This window comes from Coturnix japonica, chromosome 5, assembly GCF_001577835.2.
Source record: "Coturnix japonica isolate 7356 chromosome 5, Coturnix japonica 2.1, whole genome shotgun sequence".
NCBI classification, from domain to species: Eukaryota; Metazoa; Chordata; class Aves; order Galliformes; family Phasianidae; genus Coturnix; species Coturnix japonica.
Genome location: NC_029520.1, coordinates 1,532,135 through 1,553,026, shown reverse-complemented (window position 1 = coordinate 1,553,026; position 20,892 = coordinate 1,532,135). Strand labels below are relative to the sequence as shown.

At 41.5% G+C, this 20,892-nt stretch overlaps 1 protein-coding gene across 14 annotated transcripts in view; it reads right to left on the bottom strand.

Moving 5' to 3' along the window:
- Positions 1-20,892, bottom strand: part of NAV2 (neuron navigator 2) — a 181,250-nt gene that overhangs the window by 77,493 nt on the left and 82,865 nt on the right. For 8 of the 14 annotated variants that reach the window (XM_015863388.1, XM_015863381.2, XM_032445166.1 and 5 more), the window contains 5 exons: positions 16,377-16,429; positions 11,047-11,119; positions 7,638-7,908; positions 6,839-6,907; positions 4,094-4,251 (listed from right to left, as the gene is read on the bottom strand). In XM_015863388.1, the coding sequence (XP_015718874.1) occupies positions 4,094-4,251; positions 6,839-6,907; positions 7,638-7,908; positions 11,047-11,119; positions 16,377-16,429 (624 nt within the window). The remainder of the gene's footprint in view (positions 1-4,093; positions 4,252-6,838; positions 6,908-7,637; positions 7,909-11,046; positions 11,120-16,376; positions 16,430-20,892) is intronic. The other 6 variants (XM_015863389.1, XM_015863390.1, XM_015863391.1 and 3 more) reach the window with 1 other exon arrangement.

The window sequence follows — 20,892 nt, the reverse complement described above, 5'->3', positions numbered from 1 at the left end:
CCACTCTTCTACTATTACTTGGCACAAGTACTGCTAATTTACCAAGACTGGAAAGACCAAGACCTTGTTTCAGTGAGGAAGACATGCAATATCACAATACAAACTGACTGTCCATCCTGTTCTCAGTGCAGGAGCCAAGCCCAGTCATTTGGAACATCCAATAGTCAATCTGGATTCATGTGCAACTACAGAAGAGGGTTTGTCCTTCACTTTTGCTTTCAAATGAAATGTTTTCAATTCAAATATACTCCTAAGATTGTCAGAGTTAACACTGAACATAACAAGTCAAAGTAATTTGAGCCAAACCTATTACCTCTGCCTGTATATCACCCCTGGATAGCTATTAAATTCTGACTTATTCTACCTAATTAAACCCTTTCGATGGGTAATCATCTTTGTTCTTAAGATTCGCATCTAGAGTGCTGCCTGAAATGGACTAGTTTCAAATTCCATCCAAGCAGATACTCACATGCAGCCTACTGAAGTCATAAAGGATTCTTATTAATACAGATCTCACTGCCTACAGGTATCTTGTAAGTAACAAGGAAATAACTTCTCTTTTAGGCAAAGAACACAAATTAATCTTTAGAATACATAGCTACAAAGGCAGTTTTCCAGACCTTTAACTATGTATTCAGTGCTCTTCTTCACACTGTTCTCTGTGTTTCCTTTATTGAAGCTAATTTGATGGCTGCTGTAAACTTCAATCTTCAAGATACGACCCCTGACAGGAAAGGTGAGTTTTGCTGTCAGTTTGCACATCTCAGGCAGCTCCAGGACAATGAGAATCTTGCTTTCTGTTTCTAATCCAGCATTTTTAAATTGAATCTAGGTAGTTGGCATTATCCAGATCTGCTGCTTTTAAATGACTGCAAGTGATACTGAGCTCAACATAAGCTCCGTATCACACAGAAGCAAGCCAAAAGTGTATTCCCAGGTGCTTTCACTGCAGGATTTAACGTGCAGCATGTAATTAGCTGGAGACATTTCAAGTGGTTTATTTACAGATTTAGAATTTTCTACTCTGTTCATAAAACAAGACATTTACATAAATAAACAAACAAGTGTTTCACAATGATGTTGACATGAAAAGCTATTGTTTTTTATTATCTTCTTTTGTTAATTGCCAGCATTTTACTAACTTGGTTGTCAGCCCTATTTTGTTTGCAACAAGTGTAAAAGGTATGGGAAAGAAACTCCTTACCTTCCTTATAGTAAGGAATATGCACATCAACAGACCAGAGCTGAGTATCAGCAAAGATCATGCTTGTGAATACAGCAACCAGCCTTTACACAGTAAGAGACTGTGATTACACACGTGCTGCATTCCAAGTTAAAAGGGGCCACAAAAGATAAGAAAAGGAATGTATCATCAACCACACACTTCTCTTACTCCCCTCCAAATACACCGTATCCATACCTGGAAAGAGACATGTAGATTATAGCAGAGTCAGTGAGCTATGAATTCAGAACTCTCTAATAAGGCTCACATAGAGTAAGTCTGCAAGAACACTGCTATTAAAACACACATTGACCTAAATCAGTGCACCAATCTGTATGCATATATTCTTTCTTTCCTATTACTGCCTGAAACCCAACTACTTCACACACATGAAAAATGAACATTTCCTCTGATCTCATGTAGAAATGGTCAAGGTTTGGTGGTGTTTTTTCCTACTGATATTTTACCCATGATTTAATCCAATGCAAGATGTCATTTTTCCCTCAGCCTTCTACTGCCCTCTGTAGGATTATTTTAAATCAACTATTAGGAATAAAGTAGAAAAAGAATCAACCCAAAAGAAAGCATGTAAGCCTAGCAAACACACTGCTGCATCACGCCATAAACACACCAGAATAACATATCAATTATCACATTGCTGATTGCTTCATAAATTTGGGACTTTACAGACCGTGGCTGCAAACCAGAGAGCATTAAACAGAATATTTCCATACAATGTCACCACACTCTTGAGACTGCAAAATGCTGATGGAGTGCCTGGAGGTCAACAGAGACCGTGGCTGTGTGTGACTACTGCAACATGAGTTCAATGTTGGCCTTGGCCGGTGGCTGATGTTTGTCATGGTGTAGGATGTTTGTGATGTTAAAGGACAGTAAAGAATAAAAGCAATCCTATGAAATACACATGCACAGACTAAATAACTTCAGACTACTCAGATGTGAATTAAGAGGCCCCAATTATATGAAGGGATTAAGATGACATCTAAAACCACAAGCCCGTATGGCTCATTACTTCCCCGTGATCTAGAAATGCAATTAGAATCTAATGGCATTTCTCTTTTTGTAAGAATAAAAGCCTGTAGCAGTGATTACACACATTAAAGCACTCTGCTGAGAAGACTACTGTAATTATAAGCGGCTAATCACTGAAAAGTAAAACATTTACCATAGCATGTCACCATTTTATGATGATACAGACACTGAAATCTAGTCATGTCACAGACTTCTCATCTGAATTAATCTATTGTTGCTTGTGAGACAAAGCTCAGCTGGGTTTGTAGAGATAACCCTCAATAAAGGTATGGCTGAACTGCAATATCCCAGAAAGTCTGTTACATACAGCATGTCCTATGGCTGCTGCTCTCTTCTGAGAAGAAAGAAGTGAAAGCACCGGCCTGAGCAATCCTGGATGAGGGGCAGGCCCATGGTAGCGAGCTATTCCTCCATGCTCCATTTACTGTCCTTTTCATTTCTGCTGTATTCTGTTCCAATTAATGCACTTTTATTGCCACAAGACACAGAAGACTGACTAATTAGACAGTTCACATTTGGAAGGAAAGGCCACAGATGAATGAAAGCTGCAAATTACATCCTACAGTAATCAGTAAGAACCGGTTCAAATGTAATACACCAAAGGCAACCTTCTATCAGGAAGTGATGGCTCGTGCCAAAGCAGCCTGCCAAACCAGGCAAATTTCTTTTCCTCCTATTTCCTCCTCCAAAAACACAGAGCTACTACTGTGTAAAAGGATCAGAATTACCAGAAGGGAGCTGACTGACACACAACATGGTGATGTGAGTCTTATTTCCTTAGGCGAAATGCAGGATATGGGTCAGAAAGCTTGAATTGTCTCAGCAGTTTGACAATAAACTTGTCTGGCAACGTTACAATTAATGTAAAATAAGCCAAACATTTGTCAGGCCAACTGGTTTTGTTTCTCATGGACGCAAACCAACTTTGTGTCACCGTTATATTTTTAAGTCAAGTTCAACTTACATAAGCCCTCTTTCTTATTTTTCTTTTTCTCCCTTCTCCCCGAGACCGTAATTTATTACTGGCTTTATGGATTTATGACTCAGAACCAAAGCTCTGAGTATTTAATGCAACATACACAGGCCATCAACCTTGGAAAAAATCAAATACATGCTCACTTCTCCCCTCCTCACCCCTAAAAAAAGGCCACACTTCTTTTTCTTTCAGGCATTTGCAACACTCATAGGAAGCAGATTATCTTGCATGCTTCTTCAGTAACAATTTTATCTTTCTGAAGAGATGGATCACAGTGAGGAATGAGTGTCTGCCTAAAAGCAGTTGACAGTCAAGCTGACAAATTATTGTTATTTCTCTGCATGTGAGAGAGAGGTGAACAATGCAGAACACTACTATGATGATTTTCCTCTGAAACTGAAGGAAGTCAAGACTGAACCCAGTACTTGGCTTCCCTTATTTAGTAATCTTAGCAAACTGAGAGAAAGTCAAGAGAGTTCAAGTTCTCTCTTAAGCGCAGCTGTAACTTGCCAGCTTGCACTTTTAACTGAATGCCAAATGTAATTCGGTTACGGAGATGAATATTAAATGCTTAAGTCACAGTTAAATCATTACAGTTTACAGGTAAGGAAGGTAATGAGTGCCTTCCAAAATAGTAACTATGGATTTACCAAGTAGAGCGTTGCCATTTCATTAGCCCATTATTGGTTAATGCCCTGGAAGTGCTCTGCAAGGAGCTGTATTTGCAAAGAGCCACTTTACACTGTGAGATAACCTCACATTTCTCATAGAACATTCAACTTCCCCTGAATAAAAACACCATCCAGAAAAAAAATAAGGATGCAAAATCTTCAAGCACTTACCTTTTTCATTGCAACATGTGGGTGCTGGAAGAAGAACTCCAGGCTTGGACTTGTCATAGTTGTTAAAGCTCTGGCTGCGGCGATTGTTGGTACTGATAGAACCACGAGTTTTTGTCTCACTGCCTGCAGTGGACACCCTTGTGGTTGGGCCTGGGAGCCTGACAAAAGAATTACAGTAAGATTAGATATATGAAAAAGCACTCTGAGAAAGAAGCTATAGCGTAAGATGAAAGGGATCAATATCACAAACACACACTTTTAAGGTCTTTGTCCTTATGGGAGAACAAATGGAAAAATCATCTGAGATGAAAAATAAATCACAAACAAGCTACAGTCTGAATTGCTTTACATTAAAAAAAAAAAAAAAGGATAAAAAAGAAAGAAACAAGATGGTTCATCAGATACTTGAACAGCTTTCCATGTGAGCTTTCAGCTCAGAAAAACTTCAGGATGCAGTTTGAAATTCCAGTCTAAGCTGACTAATAGAAGATTTGGCAAACAGTAGAGCTGTTTCTAATGGACTCAACAGAGAATACGCTAAGCTGCCTCCTCTCAGTAAGGTGATATAATCAGACCCTCTCTATATATCTTTTTCTTGTTCCACTAATGGTCACTTGCCATAAATCTTGTGAATCAAAAATAATTGCACAACATTCAGCGCAGTGCGAGTGTAAAGTTAACACTAAATGAGATACTACTGCTCTTAAACCAGGTTGTAGACCGTATCAATGAGATTTAGATGTTTACCTAGATAAAAAGGTTGTTGGGATTCTGGAAATAGTAGACAGAAAAGGATATTTGTTTTACATTTTTCAAGCAAAAAGGGAAAGGATACAATTTTCTGTAAGTCTGACAATTGGGAAAGCCACAGGCATTGCATCCCCAAACAACCTGTGTGCTTGAGTTCTTCAAAGTGAGTGTTAATGTACACAGCTTGTGGGTCTGCACAGCATTTTATGGGCTCACAAGAACATACTTCTATGTTCCAAGTAGATGGAAAACTGAAAGGCTCGCTGGTTTCTCGATATCCATTCTTAAGAGAGTTAGGAGAACAACTTGTTTTGAAAAGCAACACCATCACATTATAGACTAACAGATAGGAACAGCTCATGGCATATAAAGAAGCACTCAGAGGGTTCTCTTTGTGCTCTCTTTGTATTTTCTGTAAGGTAGAATCTCCCTAAAACCATTCTGTATGAAATACAAAAGTCAATTTCACTTAAACAACGTGTGCTGATAGGAGGCAATGAAGAAGTCCCAGTTGTCAGAGGGAGGAGATGCAGCAGACCAAATCCCTGCTGTGTCTATTGGGGGGTGGGAGGAAAGAAGCCAGGAAGAAGACTGGCAGAGCTTCCAAAACTAACTGGTTTCTCAGAGTCCAGTGAAGAAATAGGAAACAGGAAAGGAAACATGAAGGAAAAAGAACAGAAACGTCAGCAGCTGCATGCACATGCTTTCAAAGCTCAAAATGGGGTAAAACATAAGGGTGTAATTCAAATAAAAAGCAAAAAATATCATTTACAAGCTCAAAGCACCACAGACTTGGCACAGCGCATCATGGTTCTGAGGTTTATTTGGCTGAAGCCTTTAGGACAAACCCTCCATTTAAGTCAGAAAAGCATCCTCTTCCAACACTGGGGGGTGCTAGGAAGTTAGTTGTACTCAGCTGTACAAGGTGCAGCGTGGTGCCAAGGAAAACACCCTAGGGATGCTCCATTCCGCACACAGACCACACTGAAGGAGAAGCAGTGGGGAAGGGACAGAGCAGCCTCATCATGGCTGTCAGGCTCTTCCTGATTGCCTGGAAGGCAGTTTGTTAAGAGTTTGTTTTGCTGAGTGGAAATGAGCTACGAACACATGAGATATCTCAGCTTTAGCTTTTCAGAAGGACTAAATGCTACAGGTGGGGACAAGTGGGGCAGCAAGGCCTGCAGGCTGGCAGGGCCTGTGCCAGGCACCCACACAGGTTTAGCAAACCTGTCATATTCTAAAGGAACTACTGAAATTTGTAAGCACTCAACAAGTGGCAAGTTAATCAGACAGTGGCGTCACTGCCATTAAAAACACATGGAGAACGAAAAACATGACAGCTAACAACTCTTGGGGAAAGTATTGTTTCTCTCACATTTTTCTCACGTAGAAACTGACTGCTTTTAGCACATATTTTTGCTGTTTGGCCAAGACATTTCACAGCAACATCTGTGAAATCTAAAGCAAAATCGAGGTGCAGGGTGATGTTTCCAGCTTCTTGCTACTAGAGAAAGGGACTGAGCCCAGGCCATAACTGCAACCCAGAAAGAAGCACAGAATGATAGAATGGCTTGGGTGGGAAACGACCTTAGAGATCATCTGGTTATAACCCCATTGCTATAGCCAGGGACACTCTACTGATGTGCCAGGGCAGCACTAGCCTGTCACTAGCTAGTTCTGTAACGCAGAGCTACATGCAGCTCATATAGATGGGTGCAGGAGGGAGAGAACTCCCAGAACCATGTTTTGTTCTCAGAAACAAAAGCTTGTAAGGGTAAGAAAACACAAATCATTTCCTTGCAGGCCTAAATGCATTCCACGCTTTGAAAAACAGAAAGAAGTTAAAACTGGCCCAACGCTTCCATGTTTCAGCTGCTGGTAAAATGTCAAGTTACAAGCAAGGAGGCAGACATTTTCAGCATGATCCCTAAGCATGCATATAGGAATACTGCAAAAGGACCATTCATGCTCTGCAGAAGATGAAGCAATGCTAACCTAGAAGACTTTTTCTGACCAAGAGTGAATCGGATGATTTTGCTTTGAGATGAGTCCCTGGGAGATGCACTGTACGACAGGAAAGAAAAAGTGGAAGATATCATTTGAGCAACAAGTTTCTCTTTAAAGCCACTGAATTTGTTACCAGTTTCAGGGAGGAGGGAGTTTATGCTCCTTTCCTAAGTATAATGTCAGGTCAAAACTGTTTACAATGTGAAATCAATTGATTTTTATAGAATATAGAGCTTCTCAGTTTTTTATTATATACTATTTTCTTCTGAATCTGAGCATTTCCAGTTCATAATATACTATGTACATAATGATAATACTATAATATAATGATATTTCACACCTTCACGTTAAATGTCCCTCACAAAGCAGCACATAAGCTTGTGTTCATCTTGGTGAGTTGTTTTACCACAAATCAGCCTTAACTTAATTTGTGATGGTCTGAAACAAATAAGCCTTCACCAGTAACTGTGTAAACATGACTTCAGCCTTTCATCCTGCCCCTAAATCCCACTAAAACGCTCATTCTGTTAATAGGAGTCAGATAAGCTGAGGGCTGCAATTGTAATCACAGTGCTACTGCCTTCGTAAGTGGCTTTTATTTTAACCTGCAAAGAGCTCTGTTAGGACTGAAAGCATTTAAAGCACAAAGACTCCCTCTATTCTAAGAGAGCCAGCAAACACCAACAGTGACATCTCAGTGACAGCAGTTTCTTTGGCTTTTGAAGACCTTTAAGAAGAAAAAAAGAGAAAACAATGAAAAGACCAACTTGAAAGGAAATCCACCCACCTTGACTGCATTTCTGGTTGTGCTTTAAACGGATGCTGTGCAGCTTGCTGGGGCTGTTGGCACTGAGTTTGGAGCGAAGCTGGCACTTGTTGCTGCTGCTGCAGCCCAGCCTGGCCCTGAGATGGAGGCCCTGAGTGCTGGGACACGGAAGGTGCTGGCTGGGACAGATGGTGCTGTGCTGGCTGTTTCTGTGGCTGCTGCTGCTGTTGCTTGTATCGAGACAAACTGAAGAACAGGCCCAAGATGGCCTTTAGATTCCCATTTCGGATCTCTGTAAGGCAATATACAAAAGTCACTCATCAGCCACCAGAGGTTGTTTCTGACAAAGCAGCGGGTTGGCCACTGTGCCCTTTATAATGCCAAATCTTCACATCAATAACTGATTTTTCCCCTGCAGTGACGGCAATGGATGCTGGTCGTGTCTGCTGCTTTTTGCATGCTACCAGAATCGTGCTTAAGAAGTTAATCCCTTTAAATAGTTCCTTTTAACCAACTGAAAACAAAATAACCAACCAACCAAAAAACACCACAACAAACGTATTAACATTGCACCATAAATGATTTCAATAGTCTTACATTTGCACAAGGAGGTGAAACCAATCAATATACCATGCTGCACTGTATCAATTCTGGAATACCAGGATAATTGCTTCCATAAAGGTCTGATGCAACTTACATGTTAGAAAACACTAGAATCTCCCTGGTCACTCTTCACCCTTTTCCATGTGGTCCTGGCCATTACCCAGACCCAGAGTATTTCCCTTCCTCATCTCTGACTTGATTTCTCCTCCCCACAACCCCATACCTCCACCAGTGCTCTGCCACCACTACAGCGTTCTCTTGTTCACATATCAGTCCCAGGGGCTGTGAGGAGCCATTCCCTACAAAGCACAGTGAAAAGGATCTTATCTTCAGTAAAGAACTCAGTTTACTGATGGAACTGTCAGGAAGGTATCACTTAATCATGGGGCCGGAGCACAACTAAATAGACCTGGCAGCACCGGGAAGTTTAACTGCAGCCTCTCTCCCTGGTATTTCAAACCAGACTTTTAAAGGCATCTCTCTTATCGCAATGTCTGACTGAGGGAATTCACCTGGCAGCTTGCCCCTGCCCTTTGCACTAAAGGAAAACTTCAGCCCCACTGTGCCCTGCTGTCCAGATCTGCTTCCTGCCTCCTACTTTGAAGAGAATCCATACAAATCTACCCTTTGGAAATGTCCATGCTGTCTCATGTATATGTTTTTCATGCCTAGAGACAGTGAACGTGAGCACTTTGCACAAGCCACTGATGGCTGCCCACTGAGGAACTCTGCATGCCATCCCCACCAACCTGCCTTCATTCACAGATGGTCAGACTAGATGCTCTTGGAGGACTTTTCCAACTTTAGTGAGTCTATGAGTCCAGAAAGGAACTAAAATGGATTTACTGCAGCACTGCTGAGTGCATACACTGAAATCTATTTACCTACAGAAACATGAATTTAATTTCAAAGGCAAAAACCTAAGTTCAGCAGAGGTAGTTTCAAAGTCCAGCATGCTGTTTTCTTTCATTGCTTTATGGTTTCATGATCTGCTCAGCTGGTGGTTATCCAGCTAATCTGTTACCCAGAGGAGGTTCAGCCTCTAGATGGGAATTCAATTGGAGTTTCTACTGCACGTTTACGTACTTCATAATCTTCAAATTATGGGTATTACACACATAGAGTGTTTCAACACTTAGGAATCAACTTCCCTCCATACTAACACTGCACTTAATGCATATTCTTAAGCAACTTAAGAGAAGTGTTGATGTTTATTTACATTTGGAAGCCAACTGGAACCTTTTACTCCCTTCTGGATGAGGATATGCTGGTAGGGTAAGCACAAGCACTTAGAGTTGACCTAGCAGGTCTTGACAACTTGTGCAGAAACACTATCTCGCATGGTTACAGCACACTTAATGTTAAGTGATCCTGTGTTCCCTAGTTTTGTTTCCCACTTCTTTCTCAGCACAGCTGAGAATGGGCTCTTCAAATTTTCTGGCTAAATTCCAGTCTTTCAACATCATTTCATTACAAGTGATCCTTCTCTCTCCTCTCTTCAGACATCATTCTTTTCCTTCAATGTTAGCGGTAGAGCCAGTGAATGTTCTCATTCTTATATTGGCAGCAAACATCACTGGTCTCTTCCCAGCTCCAGTACCATTTAATATGTTAATTCCTAGGAAAAGGAAAATGTGAGAGCGTAAAAGGAAGACAGAAAATCAGCAGAAGCCATGGGATAACCGACATCCTGCTGAGCCTGACTTGTGATTTGGCAGGACAGCAATGAACATTAAACACGTTGTCTGCTCCCCAGTGTGAACGCTGCGCTACCAGCTTAGCACACTGACAGTTTTCTCATCAACTCATCTTCTAGAAAATATGAAATACGTAACGTTTTTACCCTACTTACCACATGGAGATTAAAACTGCCTTTTACTATGGACTCAAAGCTGCGTTTTGTCTAATCATTTCCTGAGAAGTTTTAGCTCTTATCTCTTTTCTTGACTTGAGAATTCATGCCGGAACAGAACTATCTCAGCACAGAACACAGGCAGTAATTGGGCTGACCATGCCACAGCTTCTCTTGGGAGGAATAGATTTGTTGTGGGTGTTCTAATCAGACAGCTCTTCTACTGGCTGTGATGACAACAGGTTAGAGTAACGTGTACCAAACAGCTGCTCCTTTGCCTTCCACACTTATAAAACCATCAGGAACTTTGCAAAACGATGTTTAAAATACATGCGTTCAAGTGGCCAGTAGAATCTCAGCAACAAAACACAGGACGGAGGGGTGTTGGAGATGCACCCAGGTATCATACATACACGGAAAGCTGGTTGAACTACCAAACCCACCTGCTTAAGCGATTTAACTCAAGTTAATACCTTTTTCTTTGGGTTAAAAAACATTTGTTGTGGGTTGTTTTTTTGTTGCTGTTGGTTTGGAAGCAAACTTCTAAACATCTCAATCAAAGGTAATTAAATAGTTGAAGAATGATTAAATAACTTCTCTCTCAACAGACAAACAGTCCCCAGGTTTTAAATACACATCAAATCTATGCTTTAATCAGCGCACCAGCAATAGAAGTTAGATGAGAAGCCGTCTGCTTTTTCATAGACATACATAGACAAAGATGTTACTGCATTAGAATAATTGCTTTTACATGTGCGTGGAGATGAGATGTGCATTTTGCTTACCTTTCATACTGAGATGAGGGGGGGGGGAATAAAAAGGAGTAAAAACTTGAAATTAACCATATTAATCATCATGAAATTAACCATATTAACCATATTTCATCCTCCATTCCACAGCATTGTGGACTACAATCACAAGCAGCAATTTCAGTTCGTCATTTATAATGAAGTTTTAAAGCAGGGATGGACTCACCTTCTGCTGACAGCCCCTGTATGTTAATCCCCTTAGCAGCCAGGAAACTCAGGCACGCATCTATGTTTTCAATCTATTCACAAGCAACAACAACAACAAAAAAAAGGAGACACAAAAGAATATGCACTGTAATAATTGTTTATGTTAATTTCCCGCCACCCTGTATTGCACTCAGTCTTCGTGTCACACAAAAAGTCCCTTTGCTCACGTTGTGGAAACCTAATAGTACGATGTCTTCTAAGTTACTAAGGTCCTACATTTATGTAGCATTACTTAGCTCTGGACTGTTTGCACGTGATTGAAGCACATCATTGAATGCTCTGACCACAAAAGATGATCACTGTATGTCTCATTAAAGGGGCAAAGGATCTTATGCCAAGATTTTTAACCTACAATAAGTGTAATGAATGTGAAACTGAAAATAAACCTGGAAGCCACATTTGCTTGAGAAGGCAGATTGCCACTTGCTCTTAAGTTGACAGCTGGCAAAAGCTTCCAGCCACAAAAGCAGTCAAATATAAAAGTTGTAACTGAAAACCCCAAGTGGAATCCAAAAGATATTTATCCACTGCATTCTCCACAGGTCAGAAATGACAGGCAACCCTGGTCTCTCAATGTGGGGTATGTCCTGCCCTCCAGAGAGATGGTACAGCTCATGGCGCTGAATTGCATGGGATAAAATGGATTTTCATCAGACAGTATCTGCACAGTGGTTCCGCACTTTAGTGACTGCTATTGCTACACACTGACCGGATTATATCCTATCTAACTGACAAAGTGAATACCAGGAAGGTTGGAAGAGTTGGGTGTTTTTCCCCTATGACTCAGTATCGACACAGAGATCAAGCTTTACCTTCATAACCAATTACCCACCAATATGTAATTTTTGTAATCCTTTTGCCCTGAGACATATAAAGGGATGGGAAAACCCTTGTTTCTGGATCAGCTCTTGCCTGCACTTCAAATAAAAGAAGTCAAAAACGAGGCTGGTAGTATTTCAGATCCGTACTTTCGGTCCTTCTCTAAGTATTAATAGAATAAATGAGCAAAAATACAAGAGAAGCTGTTTCACTTATTGCTTATAACAATAAAAACACTCTTATATCAGTGCAAGAAGTTGTTACTGGTACTACATAACTGGGATTTCAACAGTTCTACCAACGGTGATGTAACAAAGCTGGTACAAGTCTGGAATATACTTTGGAAATTGGCTTCTAAAACCAGACATATATCAGGCAAGAGATTGCTTGTAATATTGAGATCTGAAAGTTTATAGCAGGGTGTAGGTCCAAAGGTTCATTTATCCACAGTTTGGCATGAGCCAGCAGTCCAACTGCTTTAGTTTCCTTCTTCCATGCTCAACCACCCTTTCAGGTTTTCAAGGCAGCTCTTTTATTGAGGTGACTTGGGACTGGAAAGCCAAAGTCCACTTCATTTCAAAAGTAAACGCCACACAAAAACATCCATATTCCCACCCATTTCCACATCCTGTATTTAACGAAACTTCGGCCTTCCTTGCTCCAAGAGCACTTCTAGTCTTCCACAACTCTGGGTAGATTTCTACTCTTCTAGTACAGAGATTTACTCAGGTAAGTAAGTAATAATAAGCAAAACCTTTATAAGAAAATAAACTGTGGAGATAAGAACTTGTATAGACGTGCAGCATTGCATCTATAGCGAATTCACAGCAAAGAAACATAGAACTGAAAGATAAAGACACAGCGATGATTCCATTAACTCAGGTCTATAGCTGAAATGATTAAGATTTAGCATCCCCATTCACTCCTTGCTTCTACACATACGACACTTCAGTATGCACAAATTGAACAACTTCATTCATTTAATTCTCAGCGTGCTATTACTTTCCTGGCCATATGACTCAGTTTTCCCTCTGTTTTCAAATGTACCTTACAGTAATTGTGTACTTCTGGCAATGCTGGCCACAACACCCACAGACATCTTTGTGCCTGTAATATAATACCATTTTCTACTTCTATTCTTGTCAGTGCTAGAAAGAGAGGGAGCCAGGAAACGTGCCCTGGCCTGTATAAACAAAACAGAGCACACCAGAAACAAACAAACAAACAAACACCCTCATTCTGGTGGTTGGCAGCCCTGCACATAGCACGGTGGTCCTTTTCAACCCAGGCCATTTTATGATCCAGTGACGCTTGTGCTCCCTCCTGCCTTGCACTAAGACCTGGGACTGTATCTCCTAGAGAAACCCTCCAGCTCATCCTAATTGGGACAGGCTGCCCACACACAATTAGAAGAAACCCAGGAAGGTGAGAGCAAATGCTCGAAGGGGCAAACATTCCTGGCACTCTTGGCCACATATCTCCTCCAGCAGCCCACGGAGTGAGGCTGGTATCTGCTCCAGCTGACCCCAACCCTTCCAACCAACGTGAGGGTCAGATACCCATTTGTCACTACAGCAACATGCAGCTTATAAACATGTGCTGACCATAAGGCAAAGCTCGCTGATTAAAGCTGGGGAAGACCGAACAGCAGGCACCAAAATTCCCCGTATTGCATTTCTCAGGTCAACGCTGGACAAATCTGACTTGAAAATATCCATCTATATTTAACCACTGCGATGCCTGTCCAAAAATCTCACAGCAGGAATTTGCAGAGGGGAAAAAATGCTTGTGATGCTTCTGATCCTTCCCACAGATCCTCAGCCCAGACTGGGGGCAGGCTGAGGAGGGATGTGAACACATTAGTTTTAGCAAATGAATTGGTAACCAGAACAGCTCATTTTCAGCATATAAGTAATCAGTCAAATGCTACAATAGCAGCTCCCTCACAAAGCGAACAAACTGAAAACAAGGGCTTTCATCTTGACTTCCACAAAGTCTCTGTCCTTGCAGTACATGACTTCATGTTTGCAAGTAGAAAAATGGAGCTGTGTTGTTTTATTAGTACAGCTTAATGCCTGCATCAGAAATGAATGGTTCCTGAAATAAACCTCTGGTCAAGACACACACATCAATAGAAACCCTTCCTCTTTGTTACTTGATAATGTAGATACTTGTATAAACACAAAGTGATCACTCCTAAAAATAATGAAACCCAACCACAAACCAACGTGGAAACCACAGTTACTTCCTCCCCTGCTTATGAAGGGGAAGTGTGGGGTTGCTTTAGCCTATATCCATACCTCTTTTTCTTCAGACTCTTGCCTGGGGTGTCCCACAACTTCCCCAGGCTTGGCACCAACAGATGAGGGTCTCCTTCCCCCACCTCCAGATCCCCCCACTCTTCTCCCTCCAGCACTGACAGCTTTGCTACTGCTCCACTCCTTCAGCATCAAGGGTAACATAATATCACTTCACCAACTTTCACACTTAACATTTTATCTAGAGCAAGGAAAAAATCTTTAACAAAATGACACCCATCCTTGGAAAATCAACTTTTTTTTTCCCCTCTCATCAGTCTTTTCTCAACTGCTTTTTCTTAAACACACACTGCTATACATCTCTTTCTACTGCCACAGTCACTGTGTCTTAGTTTTACATGCAAGATGGAAAACACTCTGCTCCACCTCTCCTATATGACAAATTGCTGCTACTTGCTTTATCTCTCCTTCCAGCCCCATCCTTGGCTAAGCATCAGCTGTCGCTTGTGCCTGCCAACACGACGCTTCACTTCCAAGCATCTCCTCTCTGCTTTATCTCCACGTCCATGTTTTAATAGTTAACTTTCTTTACTCAGTTCCCTCCCCAGTCACTTCTGTTGAAGCTGATGCGAATCTTTTTTCCTTCACCTTGCTCACCCCAGATCTTCTTTCAAAGCATCTTCTCCTTTGCTTTCTTCTGATATCATCTCACCTTCACTCTTACTCTATACGTTATGACTTATTGACTGTATATACCACATAACACAACTACCCCTCTCTCTCCCCCTCTTTTATTTGAGTGCTATACAAAAAGGATGCATTAAAAAGCAGAACCTCGTGTACTGCCCAAAAATTCTGCAGGATGTCAAATGCTGCACTCAAATACCATTCCAAGATGAGAGGCAAAGAAATTGTTATAAAGAATAACCGTCTCTGTTCTTCTGTAGCCACACAATATCAACAGAAAGCCTTGCTTGTGCTTATCCATCTCAGCCTTTTATCAGAGGACGGTAGGAGATGAAACCAGCTCTGTTTTATTCTCCTTCACCCACTTTTCAAGAGCCACGCCATGTTTTCTTATACCTCATTCCAAAAACCAGAATACAATTGTGCTGATAATCTCCAATATTTCTTGGCCTGAGAACCTCTGCTCTGTACTACTACATCCTCTACTAACCACAATGTTTCCACATGCCAGATGGAACCAATCATCACAATTACAAGCTTTTGTTTAGAAAAGCATCTACGGTACAAAAAATATGGAGGTTTGGAAGAAAAAAAGACAGTTCTTATGTAGAGGAAATACGTAAAATTTCCTGTCAGAGGTTATATATTAAAAAACAAAACAAAACAAAACCCTGACCAAATTTGATTTGATGAGGCTTAGTAGCACTGACTTTGAGCTTGACAGGTCCAAGCTGTATCTAGTATTCAGCATGGGCAAATCCACATGATGGAAGACACAGAATCACTTCAGCTCTCCAGGCAGATGTATCTTCACTGCAGACCTTGATGAAATTCAGTTCTTATGATACATTTGTGGAGCATTAAATGATAGTAATTGTGAAAATCTCCTCCATTATTTGTACCGTAGACAGCTACTGTGGCTACAGCAAGAATAGCAAATGATCTCTTCAAAGCAGTAAAAGCAGCAGCGATAGATCTTTCAGATGACTTAGAGAGCCTGCTATGTGGATTTGAGTGAGACTGATAACTTACAAGGAAAAAAAAACAAAGCCCAAAGAAAAACAGCAGAACTCGGTGTTGTTCCTGTCTTCAGATGACAAACTCCCACCAAATCTTTAATGTATTTTGCTGAGCTTATGGGCTGAGAGGTGGGGACAGTTGGGAAAGGGGCCATAAAAAACAGCTTCACGTGCAAAAATAAGACCGAAGAAGCCCGAAATGAGAATTACAAAACAAAAGGGGGATTTTAGGATATGAATTGTAAAATGAGCTTTTTGGTTGAGATATAGAAGAAAATAACCCTCTTTAAAAGGTCAAATTTTAAGCCCTCCTCTCCTAAGACACATTTTAAAGGTCAGTTTCTTACTGATTACTTTATCACCAAAGTTCTGTCTGTAAGTACCTGAGCTCTCGGTACTGTGAAAAACCTGCTAACACGGGCAGTAAAACCTGAGATACTCGAGTCATGCAAAAACACGCGATACACAGCCACATCTATGCCAACAACACGCCACATTACACTTACCATCTGAGATCTGTTCTTTGGGCAGCCATTGATGTCTTCAATCTTTTCATTTGCTGAAAAGCAGAAAGGAAGAATAAGGCAAAAACTCTACCAAGGACATGATACCAATTGTTTACAGAGCATGTGCTGCTTAGCTAAATAAAGGGCCTTCAGGTTGCCGTTGTCCAATCAAAGTGAACGTGTGAACACTGAGACTATCAGGAAAGCAGCTGAAGTTTTCTTGTGGGTCATGCCTCCAGAGACAGCTGGAGCCAGAAAACAACTGGTCTGGCAACCTCCTGTGCTCCGAGCAGCTCCTTTCAACTATAGAAAGGCTTAATCTCAGAAACTGAATCACTGCTGGGTGGAAAAGTGTGTACTTTCCCTTTAGGTGCCAACTGAACCGCCACTAAACCACATCCCTTAGTGCACCTAAACATTTCTTAACACCTCCAGGGATGCTGACTCCCAGAATCTCCTTGTTTCGGAGGAGAAATGCTTCCTAATACCCAACCTGAGCCTCCCCTGGCACAACTTTAGGCCATTTCCTCTAGCCTGATCACAAACGTTGGCTTTCCTGTCACATCTGATGGATTGAACAGAGCTGCCTCCCATCATTTTGTTTACTATACACATTGTCTACCTAACACACTCTCAGGACATCCAACAGAACTCCATTCACATCATCCTTCAGCTACAGATATCGATGTTGGCACAGTATTCCAAAAGCAGTCATTAAAAAACACATGGAACAAAGAACTAACAAAACGACTTTACTCTTATAGTCATATGTTAAGAATTGATGCTAATCTGAACAAATTGCAGATATGCCCATAGTGCTGATCCCCAAAGTGGGCTGTCAGCCACCACATGTAATGAGGATGTGCTTGTTTCTAGAACTGAGATCTCAGATTCGGCCATATGGGAACAGAAGCATTTCACTTTGGATCCCATTTACAAACCCCATGCCTCCATTTCTAACATGTACTGCCTCTTGGTTTGGTGCCATACATGATCTTTATCAACTGCAGTTGTAATTATTATGAAAAAAGAAAATAGGTAAGTATGACAAGATCATATTCATATGAATTTGCACTGTTCATAATTATTACTTCAGAATAATGAAGGTTTACATGAGTTTTTTCTCCTCTTTGGTTAGAGATACATCCCTGATAATACCGGTCAGTCTCATCTTTCTCAATGAATAGCAGCTTCTCTCCAGTTTCTCTATAACTTCCATATGATGGACTTAAAACCAATGCTAGTAAATCACAAAGCTTATTATCTGACTCCTTTGAACCTTCTGTATGCAAAATATGCAGACTCATCTATGTGAGTCTTCTTTCCAAGATTCTGCCACAAGACAGCATTTGAATTTCCCCTTTTTCTTTAAACAAATACTTGCTCAACACTTTGTAGGTATTGCTACACAATCACAGGCTACGAGTACGTGCTTGGTTCTAGAGCTGAACCAAAGGTCAACCCCACCTATAAGCAAACACACTGCTGAGCAGCACAGGAGCATTACTGGCAAACGAAGGTGTAAACGTTTTGTGTCAGATTGTAGGGACCAGAACTGAAATTCCTGCCCCAATCAACCTGCTCCACCAGGTGCTATGTCTGCCTCCCCTGCAGGAAATCATCTTCCCAGCAGGTTTATCTACAACCTTTTCTCCTTCTCCACTCCCACTTCACCTTGGTTTGTCCCTTCACTAGATTAAAGCAATTACTGCTTCTTCCCCACAGGTGCAAGTGCTATGAAAAGCAATGTAATACAGCAACCAGCAAGGCTGGCAGTGGGGTAAGCTGGCAGCTGGCCTGAACTCTGACTCCAACCTCTTTGTTTATACAAAGCAGGGCAAAAAGTCAGAGATTCATACAAGGCTGGATTCATACGAGGCATCAAAGCGGCTCGTGGGCATATTTGGCATTTTGCAGGAATCTGTCTAATTCATCAGGAAACCACTTTGATGCTTCCATTCCTTGGCAGGAAGCTGCAGTCCATCTCCGAGCCTCCCACGTAGCTCCAAGGAACACTGCTGGCAGCGAGTAGGAGGTTATTTGCCTTTCTTGCAGAGAAGGTCGGAGAGATAGCAGTGAATGAGGCTCCCTAAATAGCACAGCGTGGTGTGCTCGTGGGCAGTTCGCAGCCTAAGTCACCGAGCACCGGGGGATCTTGGAAGAGCATCAAACTTCACAGCTGCAAAAGCACAGCTTGCTGGCTGAGATCGATGGGCAGCTCACACAGCTCCTGTTGCTCAGTGCCATGCACAAATAGCGTATCAGCTCGTATCAGATGGAAGTCACAGGCGATCACAAAGGCCTGAAACTGCATCTCAGCCTTCAGCAAGATGTAAATTCATAATCACAGGCAGGTAAAATGTTGGAGGATTTGCGCCAAACTGAATGCAAGCCTGTGGAACACCACCAATGCCTCTTTTTCTTTCCCTCCTGATCCCTCCTCTGGGCCTACAACGAGCCCCAGGTTTGCCCCAATAACCAAAAGCTGTTCATCCTCAACAACACTCTGTATGGGCATTGCTTTGGCAAGGTTTAACGTGACTGAGAGCCATACAAAATGGCTGTCAGGACCACCAGGCCGTTTACACCATGACTGTGAAAACATGTGCTACCAGAACACAAGGAGTACGCCTTGTTCCCAGTACCAGACTGGGGGCTTCGCAATATTCCCCACCTCTTCCTTGGCACACAGCTTGCACAAAACCAGAGCAATCCAATTATATCAATACAGTGAAATGGGTTCAGCTGCTTTTAAGCATTTTCAGACTTTTCCAATTTATACACAGATTGAGGGTTGTGTTAAGCCAGAAGAAACCAGCTGTAGTCTATAATAAACAGAGTAATGAGTGACACTGGGCTTTCACTAACAGGGTCTGAATCAAAGCATGGAAAATAATTGGTTTTATGCATTTTTTACAATAGGCACATTATGAAACTACAAGCCAGCAGCCTATGAAAATGAAGCGAAAAGGAATCTGTGCCATTAAACATAGCAAAGAATTGTTTAAATTCATCGGCCAGTCAGCTGCCAGGCTCCCATTTATGATGAGATGCATTGCTGGTACACATTTCATTTCTAACTGTGACTACTTTTAGTTAGCTGAGTTAGTATTTAACAGTAACTCCACGCCTGCGTTCCTCTTTATAAAGGCGCAGCTTTTCTATCCGATCTGACTTGGATCACGTCTAATCAGTTTAAATATCCCATGATGTTTCATATGCATCAGCAGGAAAAATCCTACCAGTCTGGATTAGTTTTAGCACATCCTCACTATCAGTTTTGGAACTGACACTTCAAGGTTCAACACCTGCAGCGTAAATCTCAGATGAGAGCATAAGAAAAAGCCTCTTTAATATCTGAACTCAAATCAATCCTGATGACTTTGGGTAACCTCTGCACACTCAGATGGCAAAAAGGAGTGAGCATCTTCATGGATGGTTTTACACAGAAAAGGGCAGAGCACAACAGTAAAAGCGATCTCCTACATGGATGCTTTCCTACTACATAGTCTTGTTTGTTAGAAAAAACACTGCATTTTGCAAGTTACAGTTGAAACTGCTTCCATGTGTGAAAGCTGTCACCATCTGTGACAATAAGATGCGGTGTCTATGGCCAGACACATCAGATACAAACGACTTTTTCTTCACTTGAAGGATTCAGCTGAGTTCCTTTAAATGTGAACTTTCCTTCACATGCAAAGCATCCTCCAAACATGAAAACCTTCACCTGTTACAGTGTCGTGTTTAATCCCAAACATGAGCCACAAGGCAGAGCTCTGAATGGTTTAAACATGTAAAGGTGAATCAAATTTACCGATAATTTTAGAGGTTGTAATCTGCATGTTTCTTTTCACAAACAAAACAGTTCTATTCCTCAATACTTGGCACAGCCGTTTTGATGGTGGCATTCCTACACATCTCAGGCAAACAGACTCTTTATCAGTGTTAGCACAGCATGGCGAGGTATGGATGAAGGGAATGAACACCTAAACTGCAGCTGAGTTCCCAACTATTTTCCCTGTTAAGCAGACATAAGGAAATAGATACAGAGAGCAGCATTGTTCTGAGTGAATGCCTTTCAACACACAGTCAATGGTTGGCCTGGTTTGGTACATCTGCAGACGCCTGACAGGTCTGGAGAATGCTACACAGAGTTACTGCTGCTCCATATCATATAGAAATGAAACCTTTTCGTTGTTGTATTCCAGTATAGCTCTATTGGAGTAATTGGAGGGATGCCTCACGATTTCATCACCGAACAGTGTTTACAGATTTGTACCTTAAATCAGGGAACTAGCTCGTTTACAGCTCCTCAAATACACATAAATATGCATGCGCTGATGTCTTGTTACTTCACTGCTGTCTTCTTCATTTGCATCTCAAATCTGTCAGTTTGCTTCTAACAATGGTCGTCCTAATTCCCATTAGCAGGCTTTCTAATTCTGTCAATCTCCATTGGCCCATGCATGTGTTTTGTGGCATCCCAAATACCAGATGGATGACTCTCTGAAGGAAC